General features: G+C 41.0%; 1 protein-coding gene across 1 annotated transcript in view; it reads left to right on the top strand.

The window, feature by feature from the left end:
* The window catches only part of CAMK4 (calcium/calmodulin dependent protein kinase IV), a 165,026-nt gene that overhangs the window by 77,527 nt on the left and 59,953 nt on the right, over positions 1–27,546 (top strand). Inside the window, exons 3-4 of the mRNA XM_075078120.1 lie at positions 13,325–13,387; positions 14,046–14,128. Coding sequence (XP_074934221.1) covers positions 13,325–13,387; positions 14,046–14,128 — 146 coding nt within the window. The remainder of the gene's footprint in view (positions 1–13,324; positions 13,388–14,045; positions 14,129–27,546) is intronic.

Raw genomic sequence — 27,546 nt, 5'->3', positions numbered from 1 at the left:
TGTAAAGTATTTGTATCTAGGCAATTAGTACCACAGTTCTAACACATCAATAACTACATTCTGCATGCTTTACTTCACAGGTAAAATCCACCTTCTCTTCTCCAGGCTGAACAGACCCAGGTTTCTCAGCCTTTCCTCATAGGAGGGACACTCCAGTCCCTTCATCATCTTCATGGCCCTTCACTGGACTCTCCACAATATGTCCTTGTCTCTCTCATACTGTGGGGCCCAGGACTGCATCCAGTAGACCAGTGCTGAGTAGAGGGGAAGGGTCACCTACACTGAGCTGCTTAAACACCTCCTAATGCAGCCCAGGATACCATTAGCCTTCTTGGCTCATGTTCAACTTGGTGTCCGCTACCCTGCAAGCTGCTTTCCAGTTGGGTGGCCCCCAGCATGTACTGGTGCCTGGGCTTGTTCCTCCCCAGGTGCAGGGCTTTGCACTTCCCCTTGTTGAACTGCATAAGGTTCCTGTTGGTCCATTTCTCCAGCCTGTCCAAGTCCCTCTGGATGGCAGCACGGCCCTCTGGTGTATCAGCCCCTCCTCTAAGTTTGGTGTCATTTGCAAACTTGCCGAAGGTACAGTCTGCCCCTTTGTCCAGCTCATTAATGAGGGTGTTAAACAGGACTGGACCCAGTATTGACTCCTGCGGTACACTGTTAGTTACTGACCTCCAACTAGAATTCGCGCCACTGATCACCTCCCTCTGGGCCTGCTGTTTTCAACAGCAGCCAGTTTTCAACCACCTTACTGTCTGCTTATCAAGCCCATACTTCAACAGCTTGTTTATGGGGATCTTATGGGAGACAGTGTCAAAGGCCTTATGGAAGTCCAGCTAGACAATATCCACTGCTTTCCCCTCATCTATGAAGCCAGTCATTTCATCATAGAAGTTTCTCAAGTTGGTCAGGCATGACTTACCCTTGGTGAATACTCCTGATGACTGGCTTGTCCTTTGTGTGTCTGGAAATAGTTTCCAGGATTAGCTGCTTCATCACCTTCCCAGGGACTGAGGTGAGGCTGACCAGCCTGTAGTTCTGTGGGTGCTCCTTCTCACCCTTCTCAAAGACACAAGTGACATTTGCTTTCCTCCAGTCTTTGGGCACTCTCTCAGTCACAATGGTAGATCAAAGATTATTGAGAGTATCCTTGCAGTGACATCAACCAGCTCCCTCAGCACTCATGTGTGCATCCTATCAGGGCCCATGGACTTACATAAGTTCAATTTGCTTAAGTCTTCCCTGACCTGATCCTCTTCCACCAAGGGCACATCTTCCCGGCTCCAGCATTTCCTTGTGGTCCCTGGGGCCGGCATTCGTGAAGGCCAGCCTTGCTATTAAAGACTGAAGTGAAGAAGGCATTCAGTACCTCAGCCTTTTCCATGTGCTGTGTCACCAGGTCCCCTGTCTCACTCAGCAGCAGGCTCTGGCCTTCCTTTTGTCACCTGTCTACTTGTAGAAGCCCTTCTTGTTGCCTTTGGCATCCCTGACTGGATTCAATTCCATTTGGGCTTTGGCTTTCTTTACCTCATCCCTGCAGGCTTGGACAATATTTCCATATCCCTTCCAGGTTGCCCATCCTTGCATCCACCATCTGTATGCATCCTTTTTGTGTCTGAATTTGGCCAGGAGCACCTTGTTTATCCACACAGGCCTCCTGACATTTTTGCCTGTCTTCCTACTCACTGGGTTGGGTGGTCTGCTCTTGAGGTTGGAGGACATGATCCTTGAATATTAACCAGCTTTCTCGGAGCGCGCCCCCCCCCACTTCCTTCTAGGACCTTATCCCACTTGTCTTTTCCAAGGAGATCTTTGAAGAGGCCACAGTCTGCTCTCCTAAAGTCCAGGGCTGTGATCTTGCTTTTCACTCTCCTCCTTGCCCTCAGGATCCTGAACTCCACCATCTCCTTGCCACTGCATCCAAGGCTGCCTTTGAACTTCATATCCCCAGTGAACCTCTCCTTCTTGGTGAGTATGAGGTCCAGCTAAGCATGTCTCCTCATTGGCTCCTTTGTCACTTGGAGGAGGAAGTGATTATCAACGCACTCCAGGTACCTCCTGGAGGTATCTGGAGGTACCAGTGTGTCCTGCTGTGTTGTCCTTCCAGCAGATATCAGAGTGGTTGTAGTTCCCCATGAGGACCAGAGGCCTGCAAATGTGGGGCTGCTCCTATCTGTCTGGAGAGGGCCTCATCCACTTACTCTCCCTGATCAGGTGGCCTATAGCAATCACTCACTATAATGTCACATTTTACCTTGTACGTTATGTCACCTAAGAACTCTTGAGTGATAAGCCAGGTCTTCTTTCTCCCCTGTAGTGGATATGTGGATTGTATTCAAAGAGAGACAGCTTTATTACCACTGAGCTTTGTACGGAGCTTGTTCATCCCAAAGTTTATGACAATATGGTCAGAGTAATGAGGTTGTGGTAAGGACCTTAAAAAACTTGGGTTGAAGGTCGCAGGTCGTTTCTCATCACTGAGTAGCTAGACCTCAGCAAAAGCCACGGATTTTACTTGCAGTAACATAAGAACCTACAGGGTCTTCAGGGGTTACTAGTTTTTAAGTAGCAAAATTGCACCCCAAATCACACTTTATGCATCAGAGGTGGTTTTTAGGTCTGATTCTGTGTGATTTGCCAGATTTGCATGTGAATTCAGTGGCCATAAAGGAGATGTAGGCAAGTGTCCTGAAATTCAGCTATTCACCTGTTCTGGTCCAAGTTCACACAGCTTACAATTGTCTCCTTTCAGCATCTCCTAAATTGTATGAAGCATCAGGGAACACAGGATCAAATATGAAAGGTGTCCTGTGGCTCTTGTGCACAGAATTCACAGGCTGGGGTGATCTGTTGAAGGGGAAGGTCACTGTTTGTTGCTGCTGCTCTCAGCCTGCTCAGTCACTTGTGCTTTTCTTCCAGCCCAGCTCATAGATCCTGGCAGAGGAGGCAAGTTAACATGCTGTCATTAATGTAGTTGAGACATCCTCCATAGGGACTGGAGAGATGTAGGGACAAAAACAGTCCTGTAAATTCTGTTATTTGTTGACTGTGCTGGTTTTGGCTGAGAAGGGGTTAATTCTCCTCACCGTGGGGGGGGGCGGCTACCTTTCCAGCTTCCCGCGCTCTGCCGCGTGGTGGGGGGGGGCTGGGAGGGGCAGGGCCATGGTGGGGGCGGCTGACCCCGGCTGGCCAATGGCAGGTTCATTCCATACCACGTGACACCATGACCAGGATATGAAGGGGGGGCAGTTGCGGCTCAGGAGCGGCAGCGGCGGCGGGTTGGCGGGCGTCGAGCAGCTGCGGTGCGTGCGGTTTGTTTTTGGCGGTTAATTCCACCACCACCCCCACCAACACACCAACCCCTCCCCAGAGTTTTGTGCCTTTCATTATTCTCCTTTACGTTGCGTTTCTGTTGTTGTTGCTTTCAATTTTAATTATTAAACTGTTCTTGTCCCAACCCACGAGCATTGCCCCCTGATTTTCTTCCCCATCTACCGGTGGGGGAGCGAGCGAGCGACTGTGTGGGGCTGAGCTACCGGCTAAACCACGACATTGACACAGTGCTAACAAGAAGTTCAGCTCACAGTTTCTAATCTATCAAGCAAACTCTCTGATTAGTTACAAGGTCTTGATTTCACACGTCTGCCTACCTCTTTTACCCAGCTCACTATTTCTACATGCTTCTCTGTGTCCTTTTCCACCTATATAAAATATTTTTCATTTTCAGTCCCTGAAAAGTTTCTGCAAGGGATTTCTTCACTGCCTCCCTTTGTAGATCTACTCGTTTTCCATATTATTGAGATTATAAAGTGTATCACCTGTAAATTCTAAGCAGTTTTGGTGCATGGGATAATTTATATGGTTCCTGTAAGTATAGAGTTACAGGTACTATATACTATCAAGCAACAATGAAGTGACTTCAGGCCCTCTCATTATCAAGGTTTGGGGCTGACCTACCAGAAGAATTGTCTAGCATCAGGAGATTACAAGTCTCCTAGTACAGGTGTCATTTAAACAGCAGGTCCAGAGATTCAGGGTGGTTCATCAGAGAAAACATGCAAGACTTAATCAGTACCTGACATTGTCAAGATTTCCTCCCACCTGAAATACTTTGAACAAAATGGTCTCGTGATTATCAGACTCACAACTAGGCCTTCCCCAGTCATCATCTGTTACTGCTTACACAACGGAGTGATACAGCATATAGTTGATTGTCATAGTTTAACCCCAGTCAGCAGCTCAGCCCCACACAGTGGGGCCTTGGTCACTGCCCCTGTGGTGGGATGGGGGAGAGAACTGGAAGGGTTAAAGTGAGAAAACTCATGAGTTGAGATAAAGCATATTGTGGCCAGCAGGAGCAAGGAGGTGATAGTGCCCCTGTACTCGGCACTGGTGAGGCCGCACCTCAAGTACTGTGTTCAGTTTTGGGCCCCTCACTACAAGAAGGACATTGATGTGCTGGAGTGTGTCCGGAGAAGGGCAACAAAGTTGGTGAAGGGTATAGAGAGCAAGTCTTATGAGGAGCGGCTGAGGGAGCTGGTGTTGTTTAGCCTGGAGAAGAGGAGGCTGAGGGGCGACCTTATTGCTCTCTACAACTACCTGAAAGGAGGTTGTAGCGAAGCAGGGATTGGTCTCTTCTCCCTAGTAGCAAGTGATAGGATGAGAAGAAATGGCCTCAGTCTGCGCCAGGGGAAGTTTAGGTTGGACATTAGGATAAACTTCTTCACCGAAAGGGTTGTCAAACACTGGAACAGGCTGCCCAGGGAGGTGGTGGAGTCTCCACCCCGGAAGTATTTAAAAGAAAGGTAGATGTGGTGTTGAGGATATGGTTTAGTGGTGGACTGGGCAGTGATAGGTTAGTGGTGGGACTCGATGATCTTAAGGGTCTTTTCCAACCTTAATGATTCTATGATTCTATGAAAGACAGTTTAATAGGTTTTCATGGTTTAGCCGGCAACTCAGCCCCACACAGTCGCTCGCTCACTCCCCCACTGGTAAGGACAGGGGAGAGAAGCAGAAGGGTAACGCTTGTGGGTTGAGATAAGAACAGTTTAATAATTAAAATAATATAAAAAAACCTAACAAAAATACAATGGAAAGGAAAACAATGAGAGGTGCGAAACCCGGGGTGGGGGGAAGGGAGGGGAATGAACAGCCGAAACAAACCGCATGCGCCGCAGCTGCTCACCGCCCACCGACCCGATGCCGCGCCGCTCCCGAGCCGCAAGTGTCCCCCCACTTAATATCCTGGTCATGGTGTCATGTGGTATGGAATGAACGTGCCATTGGCCAGTCGGGGTCAGCCGCCCCCACCATGGCCCTGCCCCTCCCAGCCTCCTGCCGACAGGGCAGAGTGCGGGAAGCTGGAAAGTTACCCAGCCACCACAGTGAAGAGAATTAACCCCTTCTCAGCCAAAACCAGCACATAGGTAAAGCAAAAACCGCGTGCACAAGCAAAGCAAAACAAGGAATTTATTCACTCCTTCTCATGGGCAGGCAGGTGTTCAGCCATCTCCAGGAAAGCAGGGCTCCATCACGCGTAACGGTTACTTGGGAAGACAAACGCCATCACTCCAAACGTCCCCCCCTTCCTCCTTCTTCCCCCAGCTTTTATTGTTGAGCATGATGTTACATGGTATGGTATTACATACCCTGTGGTCATTCCCTCAGGTCATCCCATTCCCTGTGGTCAGTTGGGGTCAGCTGTCCTGGCTGTGTCCCCTCCAAGCTTCTTGTGCGCCCCCAGCCTGGGGCAGCACGAGAAGCAGAAAAGGCCCTGCCGCTCAGTAAGAACTGCTCAGCCATAGCTTTAATGTAAAATGTTGTACAGGATGATAGCAAATATCCTATCATCTACTAGCTCTCAATTTCTAAGGGACTGCTGTTATGTGGCAGTTTATTTATTCAGAGTAATGGTGTGAATATGAAGCCTTTTACAGAATGACAGATGTCTAAAACTGGTTACATCACTTTTAGAATAAAAGATGGATTGACAAATTTTCACTGAGAAAAGAGGAAATTTTTGGATTTATAGCTGTATAGGTGAAAAGCAAGAAAGGGCAAGAAAATGGCAAGTACAGTTTTCTAAATAAACCTATAAATACGACTATTTTGAACTAAAAAAAAATGTGCTTGCCTTTTGATTTATGCATTGTTCTTGCATCTTGAAAGTGTCCTCCCCCACCCAGTTTGGGAACAGTAGCAATGGCAGTGACACACTATAAATAGTGAGTAGCTGAAGTGAGCAGTTCATGAATACCTAATAGCCTGAAATTTGTTTGCATAAACCATTCAACAATTATCAAACATATTTGCAGAAATATGTGTATAAATGAGTCAGGAACAGAAATAACAACCAAATTAGTCAGATAGTTAGACCACAGCATATAATAAGGCCTCTTCTAATGAACATGTAACTTGTTTTGAACTCAGACGTAAAATGTATTATTGCAAATTCCCAGTGTTGTGCAAGCTATAAGTGCCCCTAGACCTGTCCTTTACCCTTTGGTGATGCTACCAAGTTAAGGTGGGTGAGCAATAGAACCCATTCACAAAAGCTTGTGTGTCTTTGGGGAACATTACCTGCACCTGGTTAGCTTTACCACTGAAATAGTATATTACAAAATGTATGGCCTTTTAATCAGATATGTCAGCATGTGCTTTACTGTGCTGAAGTCTATACAATCCCACAAATCATCTCTATCCGTCTGATGGTTTGCCTACAAATGTACTGTGCTTTTCGAGAAACACACGTGTTGTTTCTTTCATAGAATGATTTACATTTAACAGATTAACAGTATTATCATGCAGATAGTGCATTTCTCTTTTGTTTTTTTAAAAGCATGTGCTTGTGCCAGCCCAGCTAATCCGTATTTGCAGCCAGCTGGTTTGTGTGGACAAGCAGACTTTTAGGCACCTAACAGGACAAATGCAAACCCGCTCATGTAACTTGCAGTAGTTTCATACAAATGTGTTCAGTCTGAAGAATATACATCAATTGAAGGATTATAGCTCCAAATTGGAAGTGTGGACACGTGCACAGAAAATAGTTGCTTTGATAATGAAAAGTGTATTTTCTTTGCCTTAATAATATAAGTTTACTCATGGAGGCTTAAAATAAAAATTCTTAGTAACCTACAGAGTAAAAACTCCCTGATGAGTTTATGGAAGATACTGCAGGGCTGTGCAATTGCTGCTGTGCTTTATTGTATTGTTTAATGTGTTCTTCAGGGACCTCATGTTCATCTTGAATGGAGTTAGAGCCAGAATAGTCTGCCAAGCTTAAAATGCAAAAAAGATTATTTTGAACCTTTTTTTTTTTTTAAATATAGCATTAGTCCATTAGGAGTACAAAGTTTGCTGCCATACAAAGAGAGAGCTACTGACTTGTTGAGAAGGTCAAGCAATGTCCCAGCAAGAGCAGCCCCTAAGACATAGGAGGAATTCTTTACTTGAGAAACTCTTATTTCATTAACAAAAAAAAAAAGGTCATGCAAAGAATCAAATCGCCAGAAGCAGGTGTTAAATAAATGCCCTAGTTGGAAAAAAGTATCCTTTCATTCAGAAGGGTCAGCTTTTTTTAATTCTGCTTTTACCCGCTGGTTACTGAATTACACCAGAGTAACTCAGAGAGGTAGACTAGAACACTTATAAAGCAGCTATTTTCATTTGTTCGGGGATTTTTCTGTCATACCACTTTTTGTATCCCCCAGATTCTTTATCATTTATGGTGAAGACTGACCTCTATCTTGCACTGATACATAGACCAGCTCAGATGCATGATTTCAGTGGTACTACCCAGCTTTATGCAGATGAAAAACCACATCCAGAAATCATATTTAAAGTGTTTTAATCTTGAATCCTTGACTGAAAGACCTTCTGAGGAGATACTCGGTGTATGAGCTGGGCAGAAACTGGAATTCCTGTTACCCAGGATATTATGAAATTAAAAAGCAAAACCTAAAACTGTGTAGAAAAATATGTACTTTGAATCTTCTTCTTGTGAAGATTTACTTAAATTCAAGCTCATTTCTCTTTTTTCTTGAAACCTTTCAAGAGAACCTGTGTGACCCAGCAGCCCTGTGTGTAGTTGTGACAACTGGGGACAGATCTTTTAGACTACCAGGGAATTGGCAGCTCTGCTTATGGGTTGTCTATGTCTCTATAGGGTTTAATATTTCAGATATACTGTGAGAAGACAAAATAATGGCAAAGTTGTAAATGGCAATTAACAATTGACTCCGTAAAATACAGAAAGTGTTAGGCTGCAAAGCAGTTACTTGTAACTAAGACGAACATAAAAATTGTTTCTTGGAAGCACTTTTAATAGAGTGTGGTGGCAAGCCAATAATGATTTGCAGCATGCTCTGTGTAACTGCAGAGAAATACATGCTCAGAGCCTGACCTGCTGGTTCAATAAAGCACTCATTGCTCAAATTAGAGGTGTTCATGTGAGTCAATAAGTGGGTTATTAAATAAGCCATTGTGTGGAGCTGGGGTGAGCAGCCTGCCAGAGGTGGTCAGTGCTGTGAAGTTCCTTTGAGAACCATTTGCATTGGCTGCTTCACACCACTTGCCTGGACACAGTGTTGTCACCAAGCCTGCATGGTGGTTGTACCTGGCCACATGTGTCCTTCCACGTCCACAGCACCCTGGGGAAGGAGGGCAGCAGAGCCTGGACTTGCAGAATGAGGAATGTGCTCTACTTCTTGCTCTCTACTAAGTCTGAGGGTTCTGTACATCTGTTGGCGACCTGTTTTCAGGATGGCATACCATATTGCAAGGCAGCAGCTGGATTAATCTGTTTACAGTAACAGTTCATTTTATCTTGTATAATTTAATTCAGAAAGAAGCAACACTTTTACATCTTAAGGGTTTGTAGCATTGCTCCACCTCACCATCTGAGGACATAGAAACGTGGAAGAATCTCAGCTTTTATTAAGGATTTTTCCAGCCCTTTCTCTTGTCAGAAGAGTCTGAAATTTATAAATCAGAAATATTCCTATTATAGACCTAGCACTACTTCATTGCAAGACACAGTGTTTGTAGACTCATATCTATAAAATAAAATGCCTAGTTCTAGAGAAGTGGAGTAACAGGAGAGACAAAATAATAGGAATAATCCAGGAATAATTACCTTTGTATATAAATGCTTTAATATTAATTAATGGGGTGGATAATTTCATTCACCCACGCTTGCAAATGCTTTCCTAACTTCCTGGGCCTTAGTTGTGTGAAATACTCTGTTAATGCTCTCAATCCTATGCCTGTCTGCCTGTAAACAGGACATAAGATTGCAGTTTTGAGTGCACACAGCATGTTACCATTTGTCCAGTGATCTTGAGTAGCACCACAAAGCCATGCGTCCAGCTGGCTTTAGCTGAGAGAACATAAAAATTGTACAGATAGATGTTTCAGTTCAGTGCACTGGGTTCTTGGACTGCCTCTTGCTCCCAAGTTGAGGTCGCTGAATCTTTGCTGCTGCAGGTGCTTTATCTAGTTAGATTAAAGCCAGCATGCAGGTGCTTGCTTGTACTACATTCATAGCTCCTGGTTTGCTTACTAAAGCATACTGTAGAGCACTGCAAGACACAGAACAAAGCAGGACTGTATCACATGTACAAGCAGTTCTTACAGATTTGCTGCATTGTAGCACTTCATGTGGATGTCTCCACAGCCATGGAAGCATATAGAAGTGGGTTTTAATAATTAGAGGCCTTCTAGCAAGTTTGTTTGGTTTATTTGGTATATGGGCAATAAAATCTTCATGCCTAGTGTCAGTGGTGAAGAACTGATAACTAACCAGTTCAGGATTACCTGGCAAATGACTTCTCAAATTGACATGGATGTACCACAGCAGAATGCTGCTTCATAGGCCTATCACAGCAAATGCCTCTTGATTGCTTGCAATTTAAAGTTTGCAAACAGAAAATACAGCTCCAGTAAAGTCTCACCAGTGTTGAGATCACCCAACCAGTCATTCACACAACCTGGTACAGAATTAGTGTAAGTTTTTCACACAGAGAAAAGTAATCTTTTAAGTAGAAATCAAATTATACTAATGAAGTGTTTGACCAAAAGCATACTCTAGACCATTTAGCATAGATTAAAAGCAAAGAATAAAGGAAGCGCATAGAAGGATAATCACTAAACTAGAGGAACCATGAAACATTTGATTGTTTTTTTCTCTTCACAAACAGACCAGTTCTGCTGACCTTATTATTATTGATATATATTTATGATTATATATACTTGATATTATTCTTGTGATATACTCACAGAGGTCTTACTGATGCTCCTATGAACAACGTTAATTTAAGGAAAGCTCAGATAAATTGTTACATATTGTACTGCATATTTAAACTGCATCCAAAGAGAAGGAAACAAGAATAAACAGTTTTGCAGCCTCATTTTTGGTCAGTTATTACATCTACACAAATCAGACCACTGTATTTGATCTTGCCAAACATATTTGATTTGCCCAAACATTTGTGGTAATAGGATATTTTGGTTAAGTTATTTAAGTTTTAAAACTTGTTAGTCTAGCAACATATACTATACAGTGAAATGCCTGACTGTCATCCTATCAAATAATTTCTGTCAGGAATATAAGTAGTTGAATTCCTGATACTCCTGCCCAAATTAAATATAGGCCAAGTTTGGCTCTGATATAAGTAGGTACGTTTTGTCGGAAGGACCTGAAACAAGGTAAGCATTGATACAGCTTTATACTTAGTGTAGGAAAAGGTAAGAAAATAAAAGTGATAGAACAGGCTGTCTGTAATAAAATGCCATAACTACTTTCAGTCTGGAATGATTCATGTCACTTACACATCCACACTTCTGTTATAAAATCTATCCCAATAGCCATTTTCCAGGATGCTTATAAATATGTAACACTCCTAAGTGTTTCTCTGTGGCATATTTGCCATTGAATCTTAGCATCAGGAATTTTTAGGTACCTTTTCCTCACCACCACCTGAGGAAGTATTATGAAAGTCTACTGTTTTATGTCAGGTCAGGAACTGGATCACAAAGGGACTCGCCTATAGTTGCAGAGTAAATATCTAGGAAAGCAAGGACCTGAAATTAAGTCTCAGTTCACTTTTTCATTTAATTTGTTGCCACCTGCAAGATGAGAGGAAGCCTTAATAGTTTCTCAGTTTTAACTCTCATTGCCAGAAGAAAGCATCTTTAGAGTTTGGACAGCCTCTTCCATGCTTGCTGCGAGGCATACTTGATGTGCAAACGGTTTCAAAAGTGCAGAAAACAAGCTGTAGGTTGTTCAGTTTCTAGTGGTGCTTTGGTAAATTGCTTAGTCTAAACAGTTCTTCTGGGGAAATGGCTGTCCATTCACTATTATACATTAATTTTTCTGATCCTGTCTGAGGTGCAAAGCATATGAAAAGAGTCCAGAAGTGTATTACCCTCTGAATCATCAAGAATCCCTGGCTACCCAGCAGTGAGCTTTGGAGCCCCTGGCTGTGCATTTGCACTCACAAAAATAACCCAAAGTTGAATAACAGCATTGATGCCAAGGGGATGTTGAAACCGAGTAAGACCCCAGGCTGGTGCTCACAGCATTTTAGGAAAACTGCACAGGAGACCATTCTTCAAACCTGCAGGTCAGTATTTATGTAGCAGGCAAGAGCAAAGAAACACTTGCATTTGGAGTAGAAAGCAATAAAGTTTATAAAGCCTGTGATGGTTGCAGAGCTTAAAGGGTGCCTTGTTTGATCCCAGAACAGGCGTTTGCCTGGCAGATTTAGTTATTGACCATGTTTTTTACCTCCAATTAGGTGTTCAGGTAATGGAATATTTCATTTCTCTTTGATTTTTGCATTCTGCTGCTTTTCACATGCGCTGAATCTGTCCAAAGTAGTTTTTTCTTTCATTTTTCTTTCTGGCAGAGCCACTAAAGAGGTTAAATGTCAATGGGTTTCAAGAAATCGCTAAGGGCTTTAGTTCTCTGCCCATTTACACCACTGTCAGAGTGCTGTGGCATTTCTAACCAGGAATCATTCCTGACTGACACAAAGCTGCCTGTCCTGTAGTTCTGAATGTGACTGATACTTGGGTTTTGTTATTGCTGGAAAAAATAAAATACTGAGAAGTTCACCTCTTCTTTCAGGTGATAAAAAAAAGATCGTTTTTTAGGCATGTGTCTTCCTTGCTAAGAATTTTAAGGTAGTTTTAAAGGTTTATGTATTATGACTCTTCATTCCCCGTATGATGTAAAAAGGCAAACCAAAACAAAAATGTGTTTGATGAAAAGCCTCCACTAAAAGAACAAACCACCGCCACCCCCAAATGTTGTGCTTGACATCATCTGTGTCATCAGTTTGGAAACAGGCAGTGACTTAACTTGCTGACTCTCATTCATTTCGTCACCCCAGAGATGATGAATGCTGTAGAAGAAATATGTTTATAATTGTAATCAGTGTAGGATTTTCTCTAGGGTTTGTGGGAATATCTGCAAACCAGGTAGTTTCTTCATAAATGTATTAATTACCTCAGCAACATAAAAGCACGCATAATTTGCTTATGAGCATTTTCCTTTCTTGCTTGCTTAAGCGTTCAAGTTCTGGGAAAGCTGCAGTTGTCTTTCCTGAGTGAAATACTCCCTAGGTCTGCATTTCATGTAAGAAATGACTGATGTCTCCCAACAGCATATAGGTTGTGCCTGGATTGTTAAAGGCTGCAATGTGAGAAGGGAAGGAAAGGGAAGGGCTAATCCTCTTGGAGGTTTAACCACACAGATAGTCTTTTGCATTAATAGACCATTCAGTTAGATACATCTGAAGCAAGTTGAAGTTTAACCTCTGCCTGTGTCTTGGGATGTTTGACCTTTGCATCACTTTTTTGTTCTAATCAGTATGTTACACTGCATTGATGTGCACATCCGATGTGCACATCCAATGTGCAGAAAACTTTTTCCAGTACAGCTACTGAACAGTGTGTGAAAAGGAAGCTATCCTGGCATAAAGTGAACTAACATAAGTAGCAATAGACAAGGGCAGAACTTGAGTGAAAATAGGAATTTTAGCACCCTTTTCAGATGTGTTTCCTATATTCTACATCTTGCGTGACTTTATACATTTGTAGTCATTTTGCTACATGCAGATGTTTTTCTGTTATCGTGTCTGCCTCGTGTTAAAGGAAGATTACGCCTTACCATATATTTGACTTGTATGTCTCATGTCAACTTATTCCCCTAGGAGATCTAGAAATGCTTTTAATACGTATTTTCCTATGATGCAGCTAGAAGTTTCTATGGTGAACATAGAAATAAATTTTCCACTTTTCCCTCCCTGCTTTTAACCAGGTAGACAAGAAAATTGTCCGCACAGAAATTGGAGTTCTTCTTCGCCTTTCACATCCAAACATTGTAAGTTAGCCTTGTTCTTTCTCTCCACATTCGTTTCTTTTTTTTTCTTTTTCTTTTTTAATTATTTCTGTTCCTGAGAGATTACTGTTGTGGTTCACCTATACAGACTTGGGAGTGTCCTGGATTAAAGCTTTGGGTGCTCATGAGCATGTTAGCAGCTCATTATGGAAGACTGAATTATACTTACACTTTATAATAAATTATTGGTGTTTTGACAGAGTTGAGTGAGAAACTATGCAAAAGAAGTTCTGTAAATGGAAGGGGAAATCGGTGTTGTCAGTCCTTGGAGGGTGGGTAAGGTCTTCATTCAGTTACTCTGAAAGATTGGCAGACAGGTGTTGACAAGCACTAACAAAAGCAGCTTCTTAAACTCCTGTGCTACACAGAAGTTGCTGAGGTATGAGGAGTATGAAAATACCAATAAAAAGGGAATGCAAAGGAGATAAAGCTAGCAAAAAAAAAAAAGAGAGGTGGGAGAGAACATGCACAATAACTCACTCAACTGCAAGGGAAATGATTCACCAGATTCGTTTGGTACCATCCTCAGCTTTATTGACTGTGGTCTGTTTCCTGCTGTTGTGCCTGGGATATGCTCAGCAACAAGACAAATAAGCAAAATAACAAAATTACTAAAATCCTTTTTGTTATCTTTTACCAGATAAAACTGAAGGAGATATTTGAGACCCCTACAGAAATCAGTCTTGTTCTGGAATTGGTCACAGGTGGAGAACTATTTGACAGGTAAGTTGCCTGTACGCACCTCGCTTGGTACCTTCCCCAAGGATGTTACAGTCCAGATTTCTTCTCTGCACATAATACCTATGTTAGTAATTACTGGAATTATTTCATCAGCACATGGTTTATTCACATGCGTGAATATCTGCAGGAATTGGATGTGTTTGGAAATATGATTATCAGGATATTTGTTTTTTAAAGGATATATGAGTTGAAAACAGAGAAAATTGTCAGTAAATTCTGAAGAGCACACACTGTTGAAGGAAGGTGCTCAGCAGGTGCATAGCATCAGAGTGTGCTAGAGCAGAGAAAAGATAGGGAAAACTTGCAAAACCGCATTGACAGGTCATCATAAAATATAGTAGGTGGCAAGCAGCCTGACAGGAGGATAGTGTTATGTCAGATAAAAATTTGGTAAGCAGAGTAACAAAAAAGAAATTCTCTTCGGTGTTCACTGTATTTACAAAACCTCTGGTTCTGTTACAAAGGTTCTGCAAGACAACTACTGAGTTCTGAAGGTATTGCTCATAAGGCTGTGCATGCTTGCAGTGTAGGTGCATATGCATAAAGCAAAATAATTCTGTAATAATGTTGGGGCAATATTTTACTGGTAGGGATTTTTTTCTTTAGAGCAAGAGAAGATACAAAAAGCATTTGATACTGGCTTGAGTTAATTAAATTAATTTACTGGCACTGGTGATTTCCAGCTCATGAAGGACAGGTTATTTGAGCTTCCTTCTTCTATAATTGAAGTTTAGTATTTTAGAGGACTGTTATACAAATACACATCAAAGAGTCAGTCTGAAAATATCTTTGACGTAAGAAAACAAATACATATTTTCTATTTTGTACCTTGGTCATAGCTACAACTTTGAGATGAACAGTTTCTGAACAGTAACAACTAAAGCAACTCCTCCTATAACGTCTTTAGGTTGATAGAGGAAAGGTGCATACTTTCTCAATACTCAGCCAAACCAATCAGGAGAAACATGCTGCAAGGTAAATAACCAGTGAGCGCCCAGTCCTGAGCTAGAGAGGACCCCATGCAAGATGCCTTACCTTTCACATGGCCCTTTATATATCCATGTATTTTCAGACTGGGTGGGTTCCAGGAAGGCTGGATGCTCTACAAGTAGTCTTTGATGAGAAGAGTTTTCAAAAAGAAAACACAAATATGCCAGTGAAATTGTTTGTTCGTGAGCAGCAACCATCTTTGTGGTAGAAGAACTGAAGATAAAAGACTCGAGGGGATCCAGAATGGGGAACTGCATTATTTGATGGAACTAGGATTTAATATTATGACATTTTCAACATTCTGTAATCTGTACTCAGCAGTGATTATGGGATTTGAGGTCTCAGACTGATCTTTCCCCAAAACTGTGTGCTTAATCCAGTAGTTTGGCTAGGACAAGCCGTCTGGCATTGCTTGACGAGAAGCAAAGCCATTTAGTCACTTCCTAGAATTGCAGTGCCCCCTTGTGATGCTATGAATGAGCACTAATACTCTGGAGGTCTGAATGCAGCATTCTCTGTCTCCATATCAACAGAAATGGAAACTGGCAATACAGTCCTCTCTGATCTGGGATTTGGGAAAAAAAAAACAAACAATGAAATAAAAAAGCTATTTTCAGCTGTTAAGATAGCAATAGGAGTATTACTTCACTCTTGAACCTTAAACCAAAAATAACTTAATAGAAAAATGCAGCCAAGATGTTTTGCACTAGTCAGTCCAATTAAGCATTAGCTGCCCTTTTCCTTTCTTTCAGCTGGGCTGAAGGATTAGTACTTGCATTGAGCTATTCAGTGGCTGCCATCTGAGTTTTAGGGAGTGTAAACTTGCCTTTCTGCGTTAGGGCAGGCTTCCCCTCTCATGCTTAATCTTTTCAATCCATACATCTTTTTATCATGCGTGAAGGAAATGTCCTGACTACAGAGAGGCCTTGTGCACTCTTTCCTCTGTGCTTGCATAGCTCCCATACCAGGAGAAAGCAAAATGATCCTGGAAAATCTCCTTCTGAGCAGTGGGGTTGTGTCAGATGTGGAAGGACAGCTGTGACCCTGTCTTGAGATCCACTCTATCATTGTCGTCCTTGGGAAAAGACTCTATAGAGAGAGCGTGTGGGCAAGCATGACCCCAACGTGGCCAGAGACCACCCCAAGGGTTTGGAGGACCTCATGTGCTTGGTGCACAGCTACGTGACCACCATCATACACAGACAGCAACTCTTGCTTACAAAACAAGCGTACAAAGCACCTTTTGTACTCTGGAGGAGTTACTCTTATGCCTCTTTCCAATTAGCTGTCAGCAAATGACATGACTACATCCGTTACACAAATGCGTCTGCTCTCCTTACTGTAAACATCTTCATTGCTGTTACTGTTACTGCTAATTCTGGTAATAGGCTGGTACTTTGTATATCAGCTGTTTTATTGCTCTAGTTTTCTGCCATCCCAGATGTCCATTCTTCTTTTGAATAGTATTAGAGCTGCAGATGGATAAGTTTATTCACGTACACATTCCCCATATCATGAAGATGATTTTATAAATACCCAAGATCCGGTTAGTTTTCTCGAACCCTATTGGTCGTGGTGTTGTGCTGCTGGTTTAATGCCACTCTAATGTAAAAGTTCTGGGTAATAAAATTTTTCACTGCCTTCACCATATATAACATTTCTGTCAAATCATCCACGTTATTGCCAAAATGAGCTTTCATTATGACAATTTTTCAGGTGTGTAACCCAAAAGGAGACAAATTCAAACAAAAGTATCAATTACACATCTGAGTTAATACAGCTGAAATCAGGTTGGTTTTGGTTGTATTTTTAAAAAGAAATCCCAGACTTCATAAATGACATTGTAGGTCATATCCTGACATACAGTATTCCACCACACCAAACGCAACAAATATAACTCTACACCAAACTGGAGAAGTTTGTGTAAATTAGAATATTTATTGCCAATTTGCATGATGGTTTTTGCCAACCCAGTAAGTGAGCAGTGACAAAGACCTTCTGAAGTAAGACAGACCAGTGGACAAACTGACCAAAACAGAGAGAAAACTGCAGTAGGTCTAAATTAACTGATGCTCTAGTTCTTTCCATATGCCACATCTCCAGCCCAGAACTGGCACATATGACTTCGATATTTGCTTGGTTGTCCTCTTTCATTCCTGCGTGTTTAAAACAGACATGCATGGTTGAAGTGCATTTAAATCAGCAGTATTTCAACAGAGTCCTGAGGGACAACCCTCTGATATGGCTCTGAGTGTCCCAGTAGCACTATGCCCAACAGCACATGGCTGTGTTTCTCATGCTGCCACAATACTGAGGGCAGGCTACTGTCACATCAGTCCTCACCGGGGCAGGACCTAGCTGAAAAAGAAAAACCCCAAATCATCACAGCTGTTCAGATATGCAGCAGGGTGATCACTCTAACATTTGAACAGTCTTTAAAGGATGGTGTTTCCACTACACTTGTGGATAGGAAATTTTAGGACTGGGAGCAAAGCGGCAGGCAAAGGTCAATTTTCATCCCCCTCTCGCATCTTCCTTCTCACCCCATCTTCTATGAAGAATATTACAGAGCCATAGTTCAGATCACAGACACATCTTTTACATGAGAAGTTTGAGTGGTGGAAAGACATAATGAAATTTGGTTTTATTAGGTTTTTGGATGAGATCATATTGTACATACCGAATAAAGTAATAAACCTTATGTGGATACTTTTAAAAGGCAGATTTATAATCAGAAGGATCTCCATTTCAGCTCTTCTCCATTTAAGAGGAGAAAGCTAGAGGCAGAGTTGATGGAATTAACCCCTTAGGTGTTTTCAGATAAATGGGACTGAATCTGAGCTCAAATAAATAGAATCAAACATTTTAATATGAATTGAAGATCACAGTGGAAAAGAGTTTAAATGCAGTGACCATAAGGGAACGTAGAATGAATTGACACTGCAAAAATTGATGTAGTTTTCCTGGAAAAAAACCCAAACTCATCTCATTAATATAGGCAATTTTTTTGTCAAACTAATTGCTTTTTTAACACATTTTATTAATAATCAGTAACCCTTTTTTGTGTTAGACCCTTTTGTTCTTATCTCTTCAATTTTCTTCGTAGTCCTTCCCTTTTAGAATAATGATGATTCTTCTTAAGCTAGGTTCAGTTATATTTTTCTCTTGCCTCTTCCTTTTGTCCTTTGTCCCTTCATTGTTCTTTACCTAAATGTAATTTCTCGGTACTGTTAACTTTGATTTTCTTTTCTATTGCATAGCGCTTTTCATCAGGTTCTTGGTCAGTTTGTTGATCTGGCTTTCCTTCTAACAATTAACCTCTGCATCAATAATAGGTCTTGCAGCGCTGGGAAATCTGATATCTGCCTTTCATGGGCTAACTTTTTTTGAAGTTAGTCTTGTCCATTCAGATTTTATTCACATCTGTTGCCTTTCAGCTGAATCACCAGTATTTCACTTTTCCAAATATGAATTCCAGCAAAAAACATCAATTCTACTTAAACTTTGTTTTAGTCTGAATACCTGCAGATAGGCAAAAATAGTTTTTGTTAGACTCTGTTTTCAGCTTCAAATGATAATGTCAATCTATACATTCTCCTTGTCTGTACTTCGGCATCTTGACCACAAACTCTTCTGTTTCTTCCTTCATCTTATTATTAAGTGCACCAAATGTCTAAAAATACTGCTTACAGATGACAGCCTCTTGACTCACTTGCATTACGGATTTCATATAGTTTCCTCTGAAATACAGATCCGAGCTGACACTATCTTCTTCTATGGAGTGTACATTAACAAAAATATTAATTACTTTTTCTAAAGAACTTGTCTTTTTAAGAGATATGGGAATGATTACCTCTTATGGACAAAATTTTCTCAAGCCTTCCCAGACTTCAGGCATGCCTTCTTGTTTCTGCTTATGGAAATCAGAATTGCTAAGGGACATCAAAAAGAGTCAAGGAATTAATCAGTCTCTAAAGTGGGGGTCTTTTATAAACTAGTGGCAGAGTAGCATCTTTTATTTGTTTCTGAGCTCTGGTCTCATTATGTGGTAGCTGTCTGTCTTCTGAACAAGGCATCAGAGCAGTCCTTTGGACTCTCTATTTCACACAAGCAAGTTACAGTACCCTCACTCAGGACTGGCACAAAAAAAAAAAAAAGGTCTGACTTGACTGCACCCGCTATGCCCTGTTCTCTGAAATCAAAAGACAACACACAAAGTAGCTCTGGTAAAAGTGCTCCTTGATGTCATAATAGCTCATTTAGTGTCTCTTGATTTCAGCTGCAGTAATGGTAAAAACCAGTAATTGAAGAATAAAGAAGTATGTGTTAATGCGTCTTTGTAGCCTCTCCAGTGTAATTTGGTATTTCCTTCCTGTACAAGGATGTAATAATGTCTTTACACTTTTTTGTGGTCAGCACCTTATTTTCTGTCACTGGACAGAATTACCCTAAGTCCATACCTACTGACTACAATATTCTCTTCAAGATGAGAGATCCAAATGATATTTTGTAAATATTTGTGCATAGGATACTACTTACAGTGTGGTCAATGTATGCACTTAGAATTAGGTGAAACTCCAGGCGCCATTTGCAGCTTTATAAATGACTAACTGACTCAAGCAATGATGATGGTTCAGTTATAATACTGCCTGGCTTCCTGCCATTCTCTAAACGTGAACTGATGTGACATTAAAGCTTGTCCAATTCTTAAGTCCACTGTGGAAGCCTTTTTACTTAAAACATTTTCATTTAAAATGTACTCTTGCTTTTAGTTGTTACTGCTTGAGATAACTTTTCAGGAATTGTTAGCATGGGTATGTTCTACGTGGGACCAGCCTTTATGTTGCTAGCCAACAGTGGGAACTGGTCAACCCTTTTGGAGGTGGGACACATCAGTGCCTATGAAGTTCTTTAGTTTGTTAGGTATAGTTAATACCAAGACTTTTGTGATGAGAGAATCTCTGATGCATATTCTTGGTTTCCTGACACAGCCTCACCACTGTAATACAGACATACATGGTCTAGATGCCAGACAAACAAGGAGAGATATACCTGTTAAATTTAATAGGAAGCTGATCGAGCCTTCTCTGATTTCCTCTACCATTAACAAATATAACTTTCATATTTGTTTGAAATGCAAGGATGTTTTAACAGCTCTGTGCAGGTGACAAGTTGAGGTGTATATACCTACAGCCTATATAGCTATGTATACAGGAAGTCTCTGACTGACCCAAAACCAAATTATGTGTCTTCTATGCCTTCACTCAACACCTTTCCTGAAATTTAAAAACACTTAGATGTGAGTGCTTTGTACATTTTGTTTCTCATTCCTTTTTTTAGGCATGTTATGACAAGAGTATAAAGGGAAGCCAAAATGTTTTAGGAAGAAGTATGGTTATGCTGAATATTCAGAGCACCAAAATGCTTGTTCTAAGTGATAATTGAGTTGATTTTTTGATGAAAGCCTGAAAAGCAAATCCTTTTTCAGAAAATCTACTTCTCAGTTCGACCTTGAACTTTAGCCACTGGAGTAAGGAATGTGTCACACATCCATGCACTGTTAAAGGTGCCAAGGCCACCCAAGAAGGACTGGAACAGGTGAACCTGAAATAATCCTGGAATGAAAAATTATAATCTGAATATTCTTGTGAATTGTGACATAGAGGGATATAAGCACAATGTATGTTATGCAAGTGGCGCCATTTGATGGCAATATGTTTAAAACATAATGGCAGCTACGGCTGTGCTGGTTTGGCATGGAGGGCTAGAGTGGGCAGGTTGTTCACCTAAGCTCAGGCAGTATCCTTCAACCATCCTTAGATGTCCAGGGTTTTGGATTTTGTTTCTTAAACACCTCTGTAATATTCTTATATAGGCTATTCCAGTACCTCTGCAGCCTGGTAATTAGATTCGGCTTCAGTATTAGGAAAAACCTTCTTTCAGGAAATTTGGCCAAGATCTGTTTGTCTTGTCCCCAGCAGGTAGAGAGAAGGTGATTACTTTCTTCTTTGTATCAAACTCTCACGCAGTGGAGGACTGCAGAAGACTATATATTCACAGTCCCTACAACCTTTCATCTCTGGTCATGTTGTCTATGTCTCAGTTACTATCCACTGAACTTCCCCCATATTTTCACATCTTTCTTACAACATGGTGCCTTTAGCTAGACAAAGAAAATCCAATGGAAGCCTCAGTGGTTCTTGGCACAGCAGCTTCATCAGTGCCTTCAGTACTGCTCTTTCTCCCTCTCCAGGCCACTGCCTCCTTTGCAAGCTGCCAGTGATCCTTCCCTTTGCCCCTTCCCTGTTGCTCACTAAACGGGAGTTGTGAAATGCTGAAATAATTGCCTCACTTTTGTTTGAGAGAGAAGTTTGAGCCGCTAGTTTATGAGTACTGTGGTTTTGCAACCTCTGGAAACAAAGACCATTTTTTTTAAAAATGTCTACTGGAATTAAGCTCCTGAAAGATGAACCTGTATTTTTGAAAATTATGGGCACTGAACTCTTCTTACTAATTTCACTTCAGACACCTGGGTGATTGCTACTTTGGAAGGTGTGGCCATTTATTTAGTCTTACCCAGGCTTTTGATGTATAATTCCTGATCTTCCTACAAGATTTTTCTAGTTCTGTGGGTGCTATAGAAATGCTGAGTAGCAAGCAGAAAGAAAGTTAAAGAGGGGAAAACAAACCCTAGTAGGAGATATAAGAAATATGCAGTCTTTCTCTAAATTATCCTGCATGCTACATTTATCAGAAAGTGCTTCTTACTTAATAATGATGGAGGGAAAATAGTTTTCCTGAATGACTGCAATGCTGCATTTCATTTCTAATCCAGGTATTGAAGAAAAACATTTAGTTGGTTTAACTTGGAGTTAGATCCAAAACCAGTTCTGTATTTCCCATTATCCTTCTTCAGATCACAGGCAGGCAGCTTGAGGCATTAGTGACAGTAACAGCTAGTCTGCACTGAATTAGGAAAATCAGCAAACTGAATCAGAGCTCCTTTTTTATATTTATTACTCTTCAGTGCTGTAGTATGGAAAATACATAAGTATTTAGAGAGAGACCTTACTTTTTAACTAAACAAATGCATCAAATCAACAAGGAACTGGAATCACCTTGGTTACAGGTATGAGCCAATAGATCCGTGAATCACTCACTGAGAAAGTGATCCTTGTGATAACCTTCTTGCTCTTGAAGAGAGTGACATCATTTTCTTTTCCTGTTTCTGCTAATTTTCAGTCTCACTTTACCTTGTAGACATCTTTTAATTTCATTTTTATGAAATATAATAATCTACATAAGAATTAAGTGAATACATATCAAAAAAATCTCCATGACAACCAAAGAATTTTAGATAAGTTAACATTTATTATATAGTACCAAACATTTTAAAAAATTGTTAGCACATACTGGCATTGGAACAGATCTTGTACTTATATAGGCCAGTGTCTTGCCTGAGACTGTACATGATGTAACAGGATGCAGCCCACAGGTGAGATGTGGTACAAGAGTTTTGGATAAAAGCCAGCTAGAGGGAGAATTAAAATTACCCTAAAACCAGTGATGGCTTTTCCTGATATTGTGGTGTTTATCAAGAATAATCTAAAAAGCAAATGCAGGCATGGCATGAAGAAAGAAAGAGAAATAATGTTGGGAACCAATAAAGTAATAAAAAATTTTACTGTTTTGCCAGTTACATATATGTTTCTAGATTCACCTAATACTGAAATGCAACTAACTCCACAGCGTGGAGAAATAGTATTTATAGTATAGCATATAGTATAGTATTATCAAATGATGGCTAAATATTGCAAATTTTAGATTGCTTAGATTGATTAGCATAAAACTAAGTGCACTTACCAGTCTGAGGTGAAGAAAGCAAGAAACAGACTCTACCTGCTCAGAATTTAGGCAAGGCTGGAGGGTAGGGTGGCCCATGTAGGAGGGAAGCAGGGAAGTAAAGCTATGAATAGAAGAACTAGTCAATTTAGAGCGTGGGGGAGGAAAAAGTAAGTTTGTTAAAGCACGTAAGATTTCAAATTTTCTTGATCACAAGGAGTCATGAGGACAGCTTGCGTCTGAAATGGCAGGAATACGCATTAAACTGGATTCCCATACCCAAGAAAAACAAAAGAGAAAGAGGCTTTGATTTCCGGGTCAGGGAACTGGCATGGTACCCACTTCTTGTACCATTTGATTCCTCTTTCATGTTGCACCCTCTGGTGCTCTCTGTTACAAGTTCAGGAGTTGTGTTACATTGCATGGCTTGGAGTTGCTCTGCAGGCTGTGCTGCCCTGGAAGGACATTCTCACTCTTAGCTGCAAGGTCTCACTGCCAGGGCAGCGGCCGGTGCTGACTGAGAATTTAACGTATTGGCAGTCTTGCATGAAAAGGTATGTGCCATCGGTGACTATCCCAGTCTAGCATCCTCTGGCATTGGATGAGACCTCTGCTGGTTTAAAGTGGTTTTCTGTGTATTTTTGATTCTTTTTTTACCACTGCAGCTGTGCAAACAGCTGTTTCCCTTGCTGCACTCTGAAGGACCTGGCCCTCTGTGTTGTTACTGAAAAATCAAACCCGAAGCCTAGTCCTTTCCTTCTGTGATGAAAGGTTCACTTGTTTGTTTTTGTAGACTGATTGTTTCCACTTGTTGCTTATCAGGCTTGCTATTAATCCTGTGATACATGTATTGCAGTCAACTGTAAAATTGTATATCAATATAATTTTAATACTGCTCTGAAAATTGATTGTAAAATGACATGTCAGGATTCCCCATCTCTTTCCTCATTGATTTTCAGATCAAGTGTGTTTAGCTTAGCAGGACTGCTCCCTTCCTTTTATTTTTTTTCTACCAGTAATAAAGTTTCTGCAGAGCAAGTGTGGCCACTACCTACCTCCCTTTACTATGGTACCTCATTGCTTTCAGTGAGTTCATACAGATGTGATAAATCAAAGCATAGTACAAAGTCCTAAGAAGAATGTACCAAAAGGAGTAAAATCCCATACATAGTCTTCCCAAATTATGCTACAGGCTGCAGAATTATGGTGAATGCTGGTAAGAATTTATGCTTCTGCTGATGTATACTCTGATGAAGATGTGCATAATGGAAACATTATAAGCAACATAGGGACTGTTGCCCTTCTGTGGTAGAGTGGCATGGTGGATGTCCAGAGGCTACACTGAAAACCGTCAGCAAAACTAAAAAAATTTCTATTGCCAGAAAACTTGCAGTACTCAGAAGGAACAGAAATGCTAGGAAGGCTGGATGGAAGCTGGTAAGCATTACTGCAAATTATTAAACACTTGAATGCATACATGTGCTTGATGGTCACATGGACGCTGCCAAATTTCAGTTAAATGTGGTGTATAAGAGAACATGGATCACAACAAATACATTATACCATTTCCACAGGCTTGCTGGGTGGTGTGACTCTAAGGGTGGTTTTGCTCAGTACAAAAATTTTTTATAGCTCCACTACCTGACAGTACAAGGCTTTTCCACATCTGAGCTTCAGCAGCATGTTAGAGGGTGTTATCATTGTTTTGGTGGGCAGCTGTGGGCTCTGCCAGGTGACTGGACCCTCCAGGCAGGCCCAGGTGTGCTTTGGCACCATGGGGAGCAGGGCTGTTCCCAACGGGCATCTCCATCTCCAACATAGTGGGAAGGAGGAGAGAGGAGAGACCTTTGGGAAATACTTCCCTGCTTCTTTTTGTAGAAAGAAGCTGATTTGTCTCAAATATGTTCACACGTGCCTGGAAAGACAAGATTGAATCAGGTAGTGCTTTAGGAGACCTGTAGCTTCGAGTACATTGGTACGTACTCTGGTGTGTCCAGCCATGTACAAGTGTAAACAACTGAATCAGCATATTTCAATAAATGTGGACATGCAAGCATGAAAAAATTATTCTACACAAGTGTGATGAGAACAAAAATTGTTTTTTTTCATCAACATTGCATTTTTGCTTGCTCTAGAATGTCATCCTCGATCTGAAGTGCTGTCTTGAATTACCTGGATGTTTGTGACACCAAATTCAACATTTCTCTAAGTTTTTTTTTCTCTTTGACTTTAAGCATTTCTGTATCCCTTCTTCTGGATTCCCTGCTGCCTTCCTCCCAGTTTTTCTCTCCAGCACTCTTTTGGCCTACCTGGCTCTCTCATTTGCGTATCAAAGAGAGTATTTAAGTAGTTCCTTATTGTTACTGTTCCTGGCTTCTTGTCCTCTCAACTAAGGTTAAATCTTTCTTCATCCATGCTTCTCAAACATCATTGTGTAAACTATGTATAAATAATTGGTTTTGCTTCCATAATAACAAAATAAGACATTTCTGCAGGTTTCCTTCCCATTATGGAAAAAAGGGCAATGAGTCATTGTTAATCTGCATGCCAAATTTGAAAAATCCTTGTAAAGAAGCTTCATTGGTCTCAGGTAGGAGTCTTGTTATGATAAAGCAAGCTGACACACCTACCATTTGTCTTATATAATCTATTGTGGGGAGGATGCAAAAAATAGATACGCAGATGATCCCCCAGAATTATTACAGGACCTAAGCTACAGGATAATCTTCTTTCAGTACTCTTCCTTACTGCCTAATAGCCAGGTTTTAGTTATAAAGGAGAATGCCCTTAGGAATAAATTTCCATCTTTAGGAAGAAGTATGTCTATTTTCAGTTACTGCTGTTACAGAAAATTAGGTTTTCAACTTGCTAGGTTATTATTAATTAATAATCAGGTTTGTATTGTCAGTAAGTCTGGATTCTAGACTTCTGAAAAACTAGAAAGTTAACTGTGTGTGCCATAACTGAAATCGGCTTGCCAATGCATGTTATTCACATGTAACATCAGTGGATGAGTCACGTGCATTGCACAGTAATTCTACAGTTGATTTTTACTGCTCTCCTGAAATATGGGCCCACATTTTGTTACATTTATTTACTGTAAAATGTAAATTCACAATGGCTTCATCTTCAGTGTCTATGTGCTTCTTCTGTTTTGTGTTTAATGTAAATAATGAGGCCAGTCTCCTATCCATACCAGTATATAGTTGTCTAAGTCAGGGTGGGCTGGTCTTTTGTATGCTGTGATCAGGAGGGCAGTCTTGAGCATTTCTTTGATCTCTCTCATTTCCAGGGATCAGGTCATTGGTGATGTTCTTTCCTGCATTGGTTGGGCATAGGCAGGAAGCTAAGAATTTCAGCTTTTCTTAGATGTTGTTGAGTGGAAGAAAATACAAGGAAGTTGGCTGCATTTAAGAGATGTCTTATTTTTTTCCCTAGGTTTATCTGGTTGGAAAAGGAAGGATGTAACAAATACTGGCTTACCATACCGTAAAATTAGAAATTTGTTGGATGAAGGGAGAAATGTAAATTGAACTGCAACTGTATTGTTGTTTATTTCTCTGATCTTGGTCACATATGTTGGAAAATCAGATAATTTTAAATCCTGTTGAAACCTTAAAGACTTCTGCCTCGCACATTTCTGAGGTCAGGTGCAGCTGTTGGACTCAAAGCATGGGCAGGGTGGCCCGTTTCCAGGCAACGTATGGCTGAGCGATGGTGGAATTAAACGTGTCGCACTCCAGGCAGCTCAGCCTATGTGCAGCACTTCCCCAGCAGCAGCCCTGCAATGAATGTCTGGTTTTTCCTGCGGTGTATTGTGGAATGTATCCCAAAATCTATGGCAGTTTGAAAGTAGAGGGTCAAACTAGCAGAGTGACTTTTGGTTTTGCTACCTTCTAACCAAATTTGTTACTATCTCCTGTGGCCTACTAAAGATTGTAAGCTTAACAGAATGGTTATGTGAATGTCTTTGATACATGGAATCCTGTAAAACAAGGGCATTGTTTTAACACGCTTTTTGTGCCATGATGGGAGGAGCAAGTTAGCACCCAAAATACCAGCAGGGAAGGGGGAAGATGGGATGAGGGCGAGGTCTGTATTCTCAGAAATGCCTATGGATGCTAAAAACAGGAACTTGGTGGCTGACACTAAATACTTTATTTGAATTAAAAACGAGGAGGAAGCCAAACCAGTATATTTGGGAGAACGAAGGCCCAAGCAAAAGTGTTACTGGGGCTCAGGTCTCACCATAAAATGAACCAGAGGAAAATAATTCAGACTGAAATAGCTAAGGAGGAATCCTACTTTTAAGCACAATATAGCATTTTGTTGTGTAAATTATGATTTTTTTATAACCTCTTTCCTAAACTTGAGGCTAAAAGCCTAAGATAATGTCTCATTGAGTAAAGTTTACTTTGTTTTACCCTTATGGTGGTAAGTTCAAGTAAAGCTCTCCCTGATGGTTTAAACAGATGACCAAAGCAGGGGAAGGGCTGGAAGTACAAAAATGCAAAGGAGGTAAAGTGCATATGGGATGGTAGCTGAATGGCTGCCAGAAAAAAACCCTT

Source organism: Phalacrocorax aristotelis, chromosome Z (genome assembly GCF_949628215.1).
Source record: "Phalacrocorax aristotelis chromosome Z, bGulAri2.1, whole genome shotgun sequence".
NCBI lineage: Eukaryota > Metazoa > Chordata > Aves > Suliformes > Phalacrocoracidae > Phalacrocorax > Phalacrocorax aristotelis.
This window is presented reverse-complemented; position numbering and strand designations above follow the sequence as displayed.